This window comes from Procambarus clarkii, chromosome 33 (genome assembly GCF_040958095.1).
Source record: "Procambarus clarkii isolate CNS0578487 chromosome 33, FALCON_Pclarkii_2.0, whole genome shotgun sequence".
Classification (NCBI taxonomy): domain Eukaryota; kingdom Metazoa; phylum Arthropoda; class Malacostraca; order Decapoda; family Cambaridae; genus Procambarus; species Procambarus clarkii.
The window spans coordinates 42,732,238-42,747,008 of record NC_091182.1 but is presented as its reverse complement, the minus strand read 5'-3'; the positions used below and the strand labels follow the sequence as shown (position 1 = coordinate 42,747,008).

Below are 14,771 nucleotides of genomic sequence, written 5' to 3'. Positions count from 1 at the left end.
TCAATTTTAATAATTTTATTTATAGTGCTCATTAACTGATGCAACAAAAACTGATTCACACCCCAAGGACTCGTAATCCTGCGGCCTGGGTTCGAATCCCGGACTAGGTAGAGACAAATAGGCAGAGTTTCTTTCACCCTGATGCTCCTGTCACCTAGCAGTAAATAGGTACCTGGGAGTTAGACAGCTGTTACGGGCTGCTTCCTGTGTACTCTATTGTACTCTACTGTGTACTATTTGTGCTTGCGGGGGTTGAGCTTTGGCTCTTTGGTCCCGCCTCTTAACTGTCAATCAACTGGTGTACAGATTCCTGAGCCTACTGGGCTCTATCATTGTGTGCGTGTGTGTGAAAAAATAGTTAGGAGTTAATAAGAGTTGATTGACAGTTGAGAGGCGGACCATGAATACACACACACACACTAATAAATATCTCCTTTCAAACTGAAAGCTAAATGTTACTCACGTAATGCCAAAATGTGAGGTTTGACTTATACTGATGTAGACCACTTCAGACATTACTGTGGCCATTTGCATCACTTGTTACTGAAATAATTTTAGAGTCCAAATTTGACAATTGTAATTTAAAAATATTTGATAAATGTAACTTCTAAGTATACAGTATCTAATTACAAAAATTGTGAGATGTTATTCTTATGACTGTCTCATAGGTAAAACATTTACTGTAAACTTGTGTAAACTGAATAAAGTATTTCAATTTACGTGTCAATAGAATGACAACATTGTGATCAGGAAGCCTACTCTCTGAGCTATAGGTCAAGCGGACTAGGACTTTCAGAGTAATGAGTCCACACTGGATGGTGAAGTACTCGACCTGCTCGAGTACAGGTTACCAGCCCTTCTTGAAGAGGTACTCGATAAAGATGTGGTCGTAGAGCCACTCAGGGAAGTGCTGGGCGAGGAAGAGCACCAGGTACAAGTAGAGGTCCATGGGCTGGTAGCGACCCTGAGGCAGCCTCTGCGTCAGCGCCTCCGTCATTGCGTAAATCACTTCGCTTATGTCGGAGTTCTGGGCGGAGCACAATGGTATTAGCGTGGGAATAAATGCGACTGTAGAAGGAATATTGGCCCCATACGAGGCAGCTTTTATTGGGCTATGTGAGGCAGCTCCTATTGGCCCATGTGAGGCAGCTTATATTTATATTCACCCAAACTCATTCATAAATATCCAAACTACGCTTGAAACAATCCAGCTACAACCCGTCTACTATGTTACTGGGTAAGTTGCTCGATAGATCAACTACCCTGTTAGTGGGTGTAATTCTTGACCTGCAATTGTCGAGAGAAACAATTGAAGAAGCCTTCATACTCACTTTACTAATGGTTAAGCTTGGTCAACTTACCCACAGTGTAACTGAGTACATATTGGTGCGTGTGTACATTGACAGGTTTTGACGGAGGTTGACAGGTGTAAAGTGAGTGTGGGAGGGTATCTGACACTACCCACATCTGACTGTGGGAGGGTATCTGACACTACCCACACCTGACTGTGGGAGGGTATCTGACACTACCCACATCTGACTGTGGGAGGGTATCTGACACTACCCACACCTGACTGTGGATGGGTATCTAGTAAACATGAAGGAGTTGGAGGATATTAACCCAGACCACTTCACCAACAGGTCAGGTGTAGCACAAACAAGGAGCAACGGTGTCAAGTTCAACAAGCCACACTGTAGGACTGAGAACAGGAGATGCCCTCCATAGTATGTGGTGAGTCAGACTTATGCCAGGGTATGTGGTGAGTCAGACTTATGCCAGGGTATGTGGTGAGTCAGACTTACCCCAGAAGTTGTAGCCTTGAGGTGGAGCTCGGTGGTCTGGTCGTAGTAATCTTTACCATAAGCCTCCCTCACCTCCTGATCCATAGCATCCCACATCTGCCTCTCGTAGTGAAGAACAGCCTCCTTCTGTAAGATGTTGGTGCCTGCAGAGGGAGAGGTGATGTTGGTGATGGTTGTGTTGGAGAAGATAGGGAGACTAACACCTGGTGATGGGAGGGAGACTAACACCTGGTGATGGGAGGGAGACCAACACCTGGTGATGGGAGGTAGACTAACACCTGGTGATGGGAGGTAGACCAACACCTGGTGATGGGAGGGAGACCACCACCTGGTGATGGGAGGGAGACTAACACCTGGTGATGGGAGGGAGACTAACACCTGGTGATGGGAGGGAGACTAACACCTAGTGATGGGAGGTAGACCAACACCTGATGATGGGAGGGAGACTAACACCTAGTGATGGGAGGTAGACCAACACCTAGTGATGGGAGGTAGACCAACACCTAGTGATGGGAGGTAGACTAACACCTGGTGATGGGAGGTAGACCAACACCTGGTGATGGGAGGGAGACCACCACCTGGTGATGGGAGGGAGACCACCACCTGGTGATGGGAGGGAGACCAACACCTGGTGATGGGAGGTAGACCAACACCTGGTGATGGGAGGTAGACCAACACCTAGTGATGGGAGGGAGACCAACACCTAGTGATGGGAGGGAGACCACCACCTGGTGATGGGAGGGAGACCAACACCTGGTGATGGGAGGTAGACTAACACCTGGTGATGGGAGGGAGACCAACACCTGGTGATGGGAGGTAGACCAACACCTAGTGATGGGAGGGAGACCAACACCTAGTGATGGGAGGTAGACTAACACCTGGTGATGGGAGGGAGACTAACACCTGGTGATGGGAGGTAGACCAACACCTGGTGATGGGAGGTAGACCAACACCTGGTGATGGGAGGCACCATACACACCACATCTCACCTGCCGTAAAGTTGCCAGGCTCAATAAGACAAACACCAACACCAAATCTCCTCATCTCGTTCCTGTGGACAGAGAGAGAGAGAGAGAGAGAGAGAGTTAACGCAGTCTCCCTGAGAACTGTTGACCTCCTTCGTTTTCTTTAATATAAGTATTCGAACATAATTCTTGCGCCCAAACAAAAGTAAACAAAAAATGGGCCTGGTCGAGGACCGGGCCGCGGGGACGCTATAAGCCCCGAAATCATCTCAAGATAACCTCATCTCATCCCTTTGACACCAGCTGATGTATTTGTTAGCGCTTTAAAACCTTTTATTTTGCGATATAGACATACTATATTTTTAAGGACAAAAACCTGGTTTTTGCTTGGATGTGGACAACAGTTGGAGAAATTATTCCCCTTTACATATATGATGTCTCCCGGACATATTGGTTTACCGGAAAAGTGTTCAGGAGTTTAAATTTAGTAAACCTTGTTGATAGACTCACCTGAGGTCGTCGTTGAAGGCCTCAATGGCGTACTTGGTGATGTCGTAGGGGGAGCCGAGCGGGGAGGGCACACGACCCCTCACACTGCCCACAGTCACGACACGACCTGTCGTCAACACCTCACGTTATATATGGTCGTACAGGTCAATTGTAGATTATAAGAGGTTTGTCTTGTGTATACATAAGTGTCACAGTATACATAAGTGTACCTGGCGTACACTTATGTATACTGTGTCTGAACTGGCGGACACAAGAACTAATGTTGTGTTCCTGATTGAACTTATAGTGTGTATCACAACTATACATATCATTCAGTGTGTGTCATAAGAGAAGTTATCATAGTGTGATAACTCCTCCTTACCCGGTGCACCACTAAGCTGGTGCACCACCACCAAGCCGCCCTGCTATCAGCTCACCTTTGGCCTGTCTGATGAGAGGCAGGAAGGTCTTGGTGACCGCAATGGTCCCCAAGATATTAACAGAGCAGATCTTGCGGTAGGTGTCCAGGGTGACCCACTCAATGGCGCCGTAGGTGTCGACGGCAGCGTTGTTCACCAGGCCCCACAGAACCTCTGCAGGTCCCACACCAAGCACAGAGTCAACACTTCACCTTGTGTATTGCTAGATGTGATTAGGTCGCTTCAGGGCGATCAGGGTTTCTCTTAAAGTATGATGCTTAAATGTAGAGTAATTATGAGGAGAAATTACTAAGCTAGTATGACTATATGGCACTTTGGAAAGGATATGAGGACAAGGAGCTGGGATATGAGGACAGGAAGCTGGGATATGAGGACAAGGAGCTGGGATATGAAGACAAGGGTCTGGGATTTGATGACAAGGAATTGGGATATGAGGACAAAGAGCTAGGATATGAGGACAAGGAGCTGGGATATGAGGACAAGGAGTTGGGATATGAAGACAAGGATCTGGGATATGAGGACAAGAAGCTGGGATATGAGGACAAGGAGCTGGGATATGAGGACAAGGAGCTGGGATATGAGGACAAGGAGTTGGGATATGAAGACAAGGATCTGGGATATGAGGACAAGGAGCTGGACTATGAGGTTCGCTATGCATTTAAATATCGTTAGATAGAATTAAACCCTCTCTTACCGTAACTTCCCCGCTTGACCAGAGGAAGGTTATAAGTTGTATTGGGTTCTGGCTTCTGAGTCTTGCAACAATTCTTTTGGCAACAATTCTTTTTGCAACAATTCTTTTTGGCAACAATTCTTTTTGCAACAATTCTTTTTGGCAACAATTCTTTTTGCAACAATTCTTTTGGCAACAATTCTTTTTGCAACAATTCTTTTGGCAACAATTCTTTTGGCAACAATTCTTTTTGGCAACAATTCTTTTTGGCAACAATTCTTTTTGGCAACAATTCTATTTGCAACAATTCTTTTTGGCAACAATTCTTTTTGCAACAATTCTTTTTGGCAACAATTCTTTTTGCAACAATTCTTTTTGGCAACAATTCTTTTTGGCAACAATTCTTTTTGCAACAATTCTTTTTGGCAACAATTCTTTTTGCAACAATTCTTTTTGGCAACAATTCTTTTTGCAACAATTCTTTTTGGCAACAATTCTTTTTGGCAACAATTCTTTTTGGCAACAATTTTTTTTGCAACAATTCTTTTTGGCAACAATTCTTTTTGCAACAATTCTTTTTGGCAACAATTCTTTTTGGCAACAATTCTTTTGGCAACAATTCTTTTTGGCAACAATTCTTTTTGGCAACAATTCTTTTTGCAACAATTCTTTTGGTTCAGTAGATATATTTGAAGCTTTCTCGAATAGTGCTTCAACCTCTCAGTGTGTTCCTCATGAGCCCGTCCCCACAACAGCTCGTCCTCATAAACAAAGCTCGTTCATGCAGCAACAAAACTGTTTATGAATGACAAACACTGTACACAACCCATCACACTCAGACTATGTGTGTGTCCAGGCTGCCGCCTACCCCCAAAGATGCAGTAATAAATAACGCATTGCGTTAAAATTAATAACATTAGGAACGTGTTTTTGTTCTGTTAGCAGTTTTTTTTTTTTTTTTTTTTTTTTTTTTTTTTTTTTTACATGCAAGCATGCGTATAACGTACAAGAAAAACAGAACAAATATAACATAGAACAAAAGTACAAAGCACACATATGTACAAGGACAAAGGAACAAATCAATAGAAGACCAGCCAGAAGGGCTGACCACAAAAAAATTCATATACAAACAATACACAATTAGTAACACAGTGTAATACAAACATAAGGGAAAACCCCAGGACAAAATGCACACAAAACAAGTCTGCTAACACCTCAAATACATACAGAGAGGCGAGAAACATACAAGAATAAGGACAATAACAATAAAGAAAACAGATCCGCCATAACAAACGGAAGGCAAAACATAACAAAGAGCACACGCCAACAGCCTGAAGGGCACACAATATGACAAACAAGTGCACACGACATCCATAACCAAACACACAAACGCATAGGAACCGCACACCCCCCCACGAGCCATACAAAAAAACCCACAAAACAAACCGGAGCACGCAGGAACCGGGAAACAATACCCACCCCACCCACTCACATACACACCCCACAACCAGGCAACACAAAATACATAGAAATCACTTGCGAGGAACCTCGTGAGAAATGTACTTCTCCGGGAACTGCTCACGAGGATATTTCGACTTGTAAGCTTCCCAGACGAGATCATCAAGGTCGGTAGGGTTTTTGATCCCCCGCACTCGGGCGGGTATCATAAACTCGGGAACATCTATATCTGGCGGCATCGGCCAATGCCTAAGGTCACTGACGCAAGTCGCATAACGAGGCTGGGGAGCGCCAACCACGCCCTTCGAGGAAGCAGATGACACCGGAGAAGCGGACGAGGGACGCAGAGCCTGCCACGCCTTCGCCATCGGAGCAGGTGTCGGACGCTGAGACGACAGCACTTCCACGGATACCGCAGGAGACACGGAAGGGACTGCAGGAAACGGAAGAGGCGGCAAGACCGCTGCCGAGGAAACGGGGAACGAGGAAGGGGCCACAGAACATCCAGAGCGAGCATCCTTTCTCAACATCACCACCAGGCCACCCCGCTCACCACCAACTACAGCAGGGGGAACCACCGCCCACGAAGAACCGGAGCCATCCGACGCAGGACCCTCGGACACCGGACCAGAGGTTGAGGCCGAAACGCCGGCACCGGCATCCTCAGGCAAGTGTACCTCCGCCACCACCGTAGTGTGCACCACATCCGGAGCCACGCCACCGTCAACGGAAGGACGACACTCGTCGAATTCGCCAACATCAGCCCACACAGAAGAACGCCGGGAACGCTTAGGCTCGGGCCGCACATCATCAGACCCGGAGGCAGACTCAGCGACCCGCGCAGCACCAACCGAGCGAACCGACGCACGCCGCAGCACGGCAGCCTCCTCAACCACACGGGGCACCAGGCCAGGCACAGGAGGGAATTCCGGATCCACCTCAGCTCCCAGCACAGCCGGGACAGACGGCGAGGGTGCAGGGACCGGGACAGACACAGCAGAGGAAGAACTGGAAGACGAGGGGACCGAGCAAACGGCAGGCGGAAGAGGCTCAGGGACACCAGCTGGAGCACTAGGCGAGGACACAACCTCCGGAGGAGATGCGGCAACAACAGGGGGCGCAACAGGCGGAGCAACAGATGCTACAGAGGGCACCTCCTCAGCCGAAGAGACGTCCATACCCACCGAATCATCCCCCACAGGAAGGGGCGGAAAATCCTCCTCACTGAAGAGGTTCACTGGTGCAACAGGAGGCGCAGAACAGTCAGCAGCCTGATGGCCCAAAAGACCACAACGATAACACGTCCGCGGCTGACGGGCGTAAAACACCCGAACGTTGAACCCCATAAGGCGCACAGAGGACGGAATATCCGCCCGGAGTCTCATGCCCAGGGTGCGAATGTTAGTCCTCACACCCTTAAGAGGACTAGAAGACACCACGTTCACTCTCACACTAACAACTGCGCCAAACCGCCCGAAATACCGCCGTAGCAGAGCCTCTGGAAACTCCAAGGGAGCCCCATGCACACTGATGTAAGTAAGTGCACCACTGCTATCCGAGAGGGTGACAGTGCCCGCACCATCCGGCAGGGGCAGTGTCCGCCCCTCGTATCGCCGGAGAAAATCGCGATACGCCGCCTCCTCTGCAAACTTCACAATGGCCCTACGGGCCGTTACCAACTCTACCCCATAAATCGCAAACACAGGGACAGAGAGCAGTTCACAAGCCAGGGCAATCTCCGGGTAACCAGCCCGCACAGAGAACTCTAGTCCCACAGACTGAGCCCGGACGACTGGGGGTAGAGGGACCCCCATCGTAACGCCACGTCAGCACAGGCGAGCAAACACACCCGCCCCCAACCGGCCGAAACGGGCAAACAACACCAAACTGCTGGAGCGCCGATTCAACACGTCTGCCCCGCACCGAAGCTAGGGCCAGCACCTGTTCTGTTAGCAGTTAGTTGCATTTGTAGTACGAGGGTGAAGTGTTCAGAGATTCGAACAGAGGACGTGAGCGAAGCACTGTTCGAGAAATGTTCGAATGTCATCAGTTGTAAGTCAGCGCATTCTCATCAAGAACATTGATGTGAATCAAGTTTATTTATTTATTTATTTATTTATTTATATACAAGAAGGTACATTGGGATTGTGAGGATACATAGCATAGTAATTTTCATTCTTGTAAAGCCACTAGTACGCGCAGCGTTTCGGGCAGAATGACAAATGACAGCGTTTCAGACAAGTGACTAGATAATGGTCCAGGACGGACCGAAACGTCGTCGTCTCTTCATCTTCTGGTGTGTGGTCTGGTCATCATAGTGTTTGTATACTAGCTGGATGGCCAGTAATTCTCTTGGCCTATGGGAGGCTCTTTGACAAGACGCCAGCTTCCTATCCCCATAAAGACCAGGAGAGACATGGTGGCTCTCAGGTAAATTCATGTAAATATTCGTAAGAGATCATTACCTGTAGGCGACAGAGCGCTCTTGACCTCCTTCAGCGACCTGGCCAGGTGGTCCTGGTTGGTGATGTCCAGCTGCAGGACGTGGAGGCGGGAGGACCCCACCTTCCGGAGCTTCTGTGCTCCCTGGCTGGAGTCCTGCAGGCACCCGGCAAACACCCGGAAGCCCTGGACGAGGCGAGGGGGGAAAAGTTGATACAATTTTACTGTCCACGAGCGACGTTGACGTACATGGCCCCTCTCCCACTGTCACTGTCCGTCACTGTTTGTGTGACAGCAGTGACACAACTCTCAGTGATACTGTAATTCTTGACAACATAAAATCAATGCAGTTCTCACCACAAACACTGAAATAAATTACACACGACATTGGGGTTTCCACTTGACGTACTTAAAAGCTTTGAAAGCTTTAGGGGGCCCACATGGCCAGCGGCTGGCTTTCCCCAGGATCCAAACCACAACAGTTGGCTAACCCCAGACGTCTCTGTCTTGCCGTGGGAACAATACTCGCAATCCTGCAGTTAAGAGACTAAAATTACATGCAGTAACACCAGCCAAAATTGCAGTTACACCAATCACATATCCTGTAGTTACTTCGAGTAGAAGTGACTGCAGGATCATCAGTCAACAGTCAACACCATTCACTAATGCTGCAGATGAGCACCTCAACATAAGCAGGCGATGAGTCACAATAACGTGGCTAAAGTATGTTGACCAGACCACACACTAGAAGGTGAAGGGACGACGACGTTTCGGTCCGTCCTGGACCATTCTCAAGTCGATTGTGAGATCGACTTGAGAATGAGATCGACAATCGACTTGAGAATGGTCCAGGACGGACCGAAACGTCGTCGTCCCTTCACCTTCTAGTGTGTGGTCTGGTCAACACCTCAACATAACGTTACTGACCGAGGCAGCGGAGACGCCAGGACCGGGCGAGAGCCTACACCACCTCCCGCGTTACCAGGTAGAAGGAGCAGCGCCACTTACCAGTTTATGTAGATGGAGAGCGAGTGCGTGACCAAAGCCGGTGTCACAGCCTGTTACCAGCACAGCCTTCCCCGTCACCTCCACCTGTAACAACCACCACCACAACTGGTTATGGCAAATGTTCCTTTGGTTACTACAACATATTCGCCTCCGAAAGCATGACAGAACTGTTCCGACCCAGATTCACGAAGCAGTTACGCAAGTACTTACGAACGTGTACGTCTTTCCTCAATCTTTGACGGCTTTGGTTACATTTATTAAATAGTTTACAAGCATGAAAACTTCCCAATCATCTGTTATTATTGTTATAAACAGCCTCCTGGTGCTTCGGAGCTCATTAACTGTTTAATAATTGTAAATAAAGCCTCCAAAGATTGAGAAAAGATGAACAGGTTCGTAAGTGCTTGCGTAACTGCTTCGTGAATCTGGGTGATTTAGCCAATTAGGGCTTTGATTACCACCTTGGATTGCCTCTGAGCAGCCTGAGGGCCGTAACATACTACCCGCCGCCAACAAAATTGACTAAACATGAGACAAAGTAAAATTATGCTATTTTCTTCAAGGGATCATCATCATCAGGAGCCACATATCTATGGGTCATCTTGTGGAAAATATCCGCTACGTATGTGACTAATTAATAATCTTCATAACATAGATCATAAATGTTGAAGATCATAACATAATTACGTAGTAAAGCTTTCGTCAGTGCCAACATGTCGTTCATTTGTGGCCAAGGGTTGGTCACATGTGTGGCCCAAGGGTTGGTCACATGTGTGGCCCAAGGGTTGGTCACATGTGTGGCCCAAGGGTTGGTCACATGTGTGGCCCAAGGGTTGGTCACATGTGTGGCCCAAGGGTTGGTCACATGTGTGGCCCAAGGGTTGGTCACATGTGTGGCCCAAGGGTTGGTCACATGTGTGGCCCAAGGGTTGGTCACATGTTTGTCTAGTGTGTCATATTAACTGTTCATGCAGGGCGCATGAACAGCCAAGTGCCTGGCCCTTGGAATTGGGACAAGAATAGTCAAATTAAAACCTTGAAACTAAATCAGAGCCCCTGCGAATCCGACATTCAACAACTGAATAGCCTAAATTCTAATTAAAATTTAAATAAACTCCAAAAGTTTTGCGTGGAATTAAACAAATGTTATAATGCATACAGTCTATTTATCTTAATGATTACCAATAAATTTACCACACACACACAAGCAATGTCAGCAGAAGTCTAGACTTTACCACTATTGTGCTCTGCTACAAGTACCTTTGAGAGTTAGCCTCGCCTGTTGAAGGAGATCTGACCAAATATAAACTGTTAGCAGAAGAGTTCACATACATAGGATGCCATACCTACACAGCAAATGCCATACCATGAACCCATGAACCATACCATGAACCCATGAACCATGCCATGAACCCATGAACCATACCATGAACCCATGAACCATGCCATGAACCCATGAACCATGCCATGAACCCATGAACCCATGAACCATGCCATGAACCCATGAACCATGCCATGAACCCATGAACCATACCATGAACCATGCCATGAACCCATGAACCATGCCATGAACCCCCCCCCCCACCTGGATAATTATCTAGATACTTGTGATGGTCTGAAAGCATATTATGGTTCCAATATTAGTCTACATGTAAGCTGGCAAATGAACCTGTCCTAAACATAGGTTATTTTCAACTTGTAACTTTACTGTATTATATATCGTTGGTTTAAAGTATAAAAAGTATATGCTAAAAGTTTTCTTTAGAGAATTTGGTTGAAGGGAGCCGATCGGCCGAGCGGACAGCACGCTGGACTTCTGATCCTGTGGTCCTGGGTTCGATCCCAGGCGCTGGCGAGAAACATTGGGCAGAGTTTCTTTCACCCTATGCCCCTGTTACCTAGCAGTAAAATAGGTACCTGGGTGTTAGTCAGCTGTCACGGGCTGCTTCCTGGGGGTGGAGGCCTGGTCGAGGACCGGGCCGCGGGGACACTGAAAAGCCCCGAAATCATCTCAAGATAACCTGTCTGTAAACTGAATTCTCGGGTACACTCAGAGTTTTTGAATTCCATATTCACAATATTATCAATAATACACTGTATTAACGAAATGAAACGTAACCTAACCAAACCATAACCAAAAATAACCTTAAGCTACCCTAACCATGGATGGAGAGTAGATAATTGCACTAATTATGTAGTTGTTCTCAATCCATTCCAATGAGATTTCCTCCCTGAGGACAGTTTGCCTGTGGCTATATGTTATATGTATATGTATTTATATACTAAGTGTATATTTTTACAATTATGTAATTATAACATATGTATAGGGCGAGGCACGAACCTTGAGGCTGGCCAGTGCTAGGTAGATGGCGGCGGAGGCGGCCCAGGCCGTCAGGAAGGCCAGGCAGCAGGAGCAGAGGCCCAGGAGCTGGAGCAGGGCGGCCGGCACCACACTCACACACCCACACAACAACACCCTCACTATCTTGTCGTACGTCAAAAACATCTCAAATCTCCCACCTGTCGACTCAACACGTGATTCATCACTTGGAAGAAGTTACTAGTTATCATCTTGTTACTAAATAATCTTAATGTTAATCATACTCTATCGTGCTGGATAAAGTTCCAAGCAAGTATTCAGCAGGCATTTACGTGTCCACTTACGAAACCTGTACATCTTTCCTCGATCTTAACGGTTTAGTCTGTATTTATTTAACGGTTTACGAGCTTGGAAATTTTGATTGTCTATCGTTATAGAGAATCTTAGCTCTCCTGAGTTCATAATTTGTTTAATAAATTTAAGCTAAGCAGCCATGATTGAGGGAAGATGTAAAGGTTTAGTAAACTGACACGTAAAACCCGGGATCTTTGGCTCACAGCCAATGATCCCGGGTTCGATCCCCGAGTGGGTCAAAAGTGCGCTCTCCTAACCTACCAGAGGACCCAAAACAGAAAATGGGATAGTAGGTTAATTTCGCGAGCCGTTACCAATTTCTAGTACGACAGGTAGGTATTTCTAGTGCCTTAGGTAGAGTATGCGTCAAAATACGATGATCTATTAGGAGGACAGGTTGGTATGTAAGTACCAGGAGTTAGACAACTGTTGGAGGCCCAGAGACACTTCAAGATGTTACACCACCAAAGTCATTCACTCCCAACATCTACCACCTACGGGGTTACTCATGCCCGTGCCACCTCTTGTGGTGACTTCATCTTCATCAATCAATCAATCAGACAACTGTTGCGAATTGCATCCCGGGAAAAGCTCATCATTTGTTGACTTACGTGGCGAGGACCTCAATAAGCTCAAGTGCAGGCGACAAGTCACAATAACGTGGCTGAAGAATGTTGACCAGACCACACACACTAGAAGGTGAAGGGACGACGACGTTTCGGTCCGTCCTGGACCATTCTCGAATCGAATGGGACGACGAAACGTCGTCCCTTCACCTTCTAGTGTGTGGTATGGTCAACAATAAGCCCAAGTTCCTGACCCCGTCCACAGGTCACCATCACGTCAACCATTTTATAGAATTAAAATACTAAACGTTACAAGAAGTCAATGCAGCCCACCTCTTTATAAGATCCAGTGAGATCTACACAAGCGGTAACAATCCGAGCCACTTCTTTAAAAGTTCAGCTGTGACCCCCACAGGCGGTAACACCCTCAGGCTCAACAAGCCTCACATGGTAACATTATAATACGCAGCCTCATGTTTACCCAGTGGCTGGTCAGCTGCCCTTCCTCACAAACTCATACAATTTATTTATTTATTTATTTATTTATATATATACAAGAAGGTACATTGGGTTTGTGAGAATACATTGGATAGTACAGTATTTACATTCTTGTAAAGCCACTAGTACGCACAGCGTTTCGGGCAGGTCCTTAATCTAGCAGATAATTTTAAGTAGGTAATTTCATGACAATTACATGACCTTAATTAAGGATCACTTAATTATCCTTTAATATAAATGATTACAATAGATTAAAGATAGATTAAGATAAATGCAACAATTAATGTAAAAATGTTACTTTGAAGAACAACTATACAAGCGGCTGTTGACTTTAAATACCATTGTAGAATTAGAAATTCATTGTGGATTCAATGAAGATACTGGCGAATCTTCATTGATTACAAACAGTAGATAACTTTGTGTAATCATTAAAGGTTTGTCAAATTACATGTTTGCTAATATTATCTCCAAATCCACAATGAATTTTAAAATCAACAGAAGGTTGCATAATTACTCTTCAAAGGTAACATTTGAGAGGGTCAATATCCATAGAGGAGGAACCTTACCACCACCAAACCCCTAGAGAACTCGAGGTTATCCTCGTGTTTAGATAGTACTTTTGTAACTAAAATAAGGTCACATCTGACATGTTCGCGTGCCTCAGTTCACCGGGACAGTCATACATAGAACACCCAACCTGGTAACAATGAACAGGGATGATCAGCTGGCGTTGATCAACACCCAGTCCACACCGCCAGGCGTCAAGTCTAACTCAAACGTCTAATTTTGTCGTGATCCTTGCATAACCTGACAACAATATTCCACCTTGGCCAGATCATGGCTCTGGTCTTATATGAACACAAGACCAGAGGCGTAGGCAGCGTGGCAGCGTCGCACTGTTTACACACAACAATGCCGCATGAAACGCACCTGCACGCAAACGCCAAACAGGTCGCACGGCTGTGCTGTGTAGGGTATAAGCGGGTGCTGCTGCAACACTGTGCAACACCAAGACGCAATACCTGTGGCTGCGCTCAACAAGGCTAACGCTCAACATGGGTTCGGGTTCAACAAAGGTTCAACAAGGGCTCAATTTCGGGTTCGCAATACCCGAAACGCTGCGCGTACTAGTGGCTTTACAAGAGTGTAATGACTGTACTATGCTATGTATTCTCACAAACCCAATGTACCTTCTTGTATATAAATAAATAAATAAACCTGAGTACAATCCCCATAACGTTTCCACAATAAACGTTTCACTTCGTCCTCTAGACTAATACGTCTCATTCTGTACGTTAAGGTCCTCAACATACATATGACAAAAGACGACGAAAAGTACCTATTCGCAAATATCCACGTTTTCTTCGAATTGGTTAGTTAGGTTAGGTGGGTTGCTTGGGTTCGTACGTTTCTGATTAAGTTAGCACTTTGTATTTTGTACGTTGTGGCAAATTAAGAAGAGAACGGGTTGCTAACAAACCTCTTCCGAGTCTCCTTATACAGATGCCCGGGAGTGTAGGAAGAGCTGCTGCTGCTCTTATCTCTGGGCCACAAGTGAGGCATCTTGGGTGGTGGCAGGAATTAAGATGATTATATCTTATCTCAACTGTTGTCTCTTGAGCGAGATTAAACAGTCTGTCTGTCTCCAAGGGCGTTCTCGTGCTATTTATAACATAGTAAAATATTTATATTATGTAAAGTTAAGGTGAGACGGGTTGTGGTACTGCCGCTATACTGACCCAAGTTGGCAGGGGCT

General features: G+C 46.3%; 1 protein-coding gene across 2 annotated transcripts; it reads right to left on the bottom strand.

Moving 5' to 3' along the window:
- On the bottom strand, positions 1 to 14,571 carry LOC123765225 (D-beta-hydroxybutyrate dehydrogenase, mitochondrial). Of its 2 annotated transcripts, none has more exons than XM_045753706.2 (9): positions 14,496 to 14,571; positions 11,619 to 11,797; positions 9,278 to 9,361; positions 8,293 to 8,455; positions 3,694 to 3,849; positions 3,278 to 3,383; positions 2,792 to 2,853; positions 1,803 to 1,945; positions 1 to 1,027 (listed from the first exon to the last, which is right to left on the bottom strand). In XM_045753706.2, exons 2-9 carry the CDS (start codon positions 11,781 to 11,783, stop codon positions 848 to 850), a joined length of 1,059 nt encoding a protein of 352 aa, XP_045609662.1. In that variant the 5' UTR covers positions 11,784 to 11,797; positions 14,496 to 14,571; the 3' UTR covers positions 1 to 847. The 2 variants fall into 2 exon arrangements, with proteins under 2 accessions (XP_045609662.1, XP_045609664.1); XM_045753708.2 differs by having other exon boundaries at positions 11,619 to 11,823; positions 14,496 to 14,565.
- Between the last annotated feature and the right edge of the window lie 200 nt (positions 14,572 to 14,771).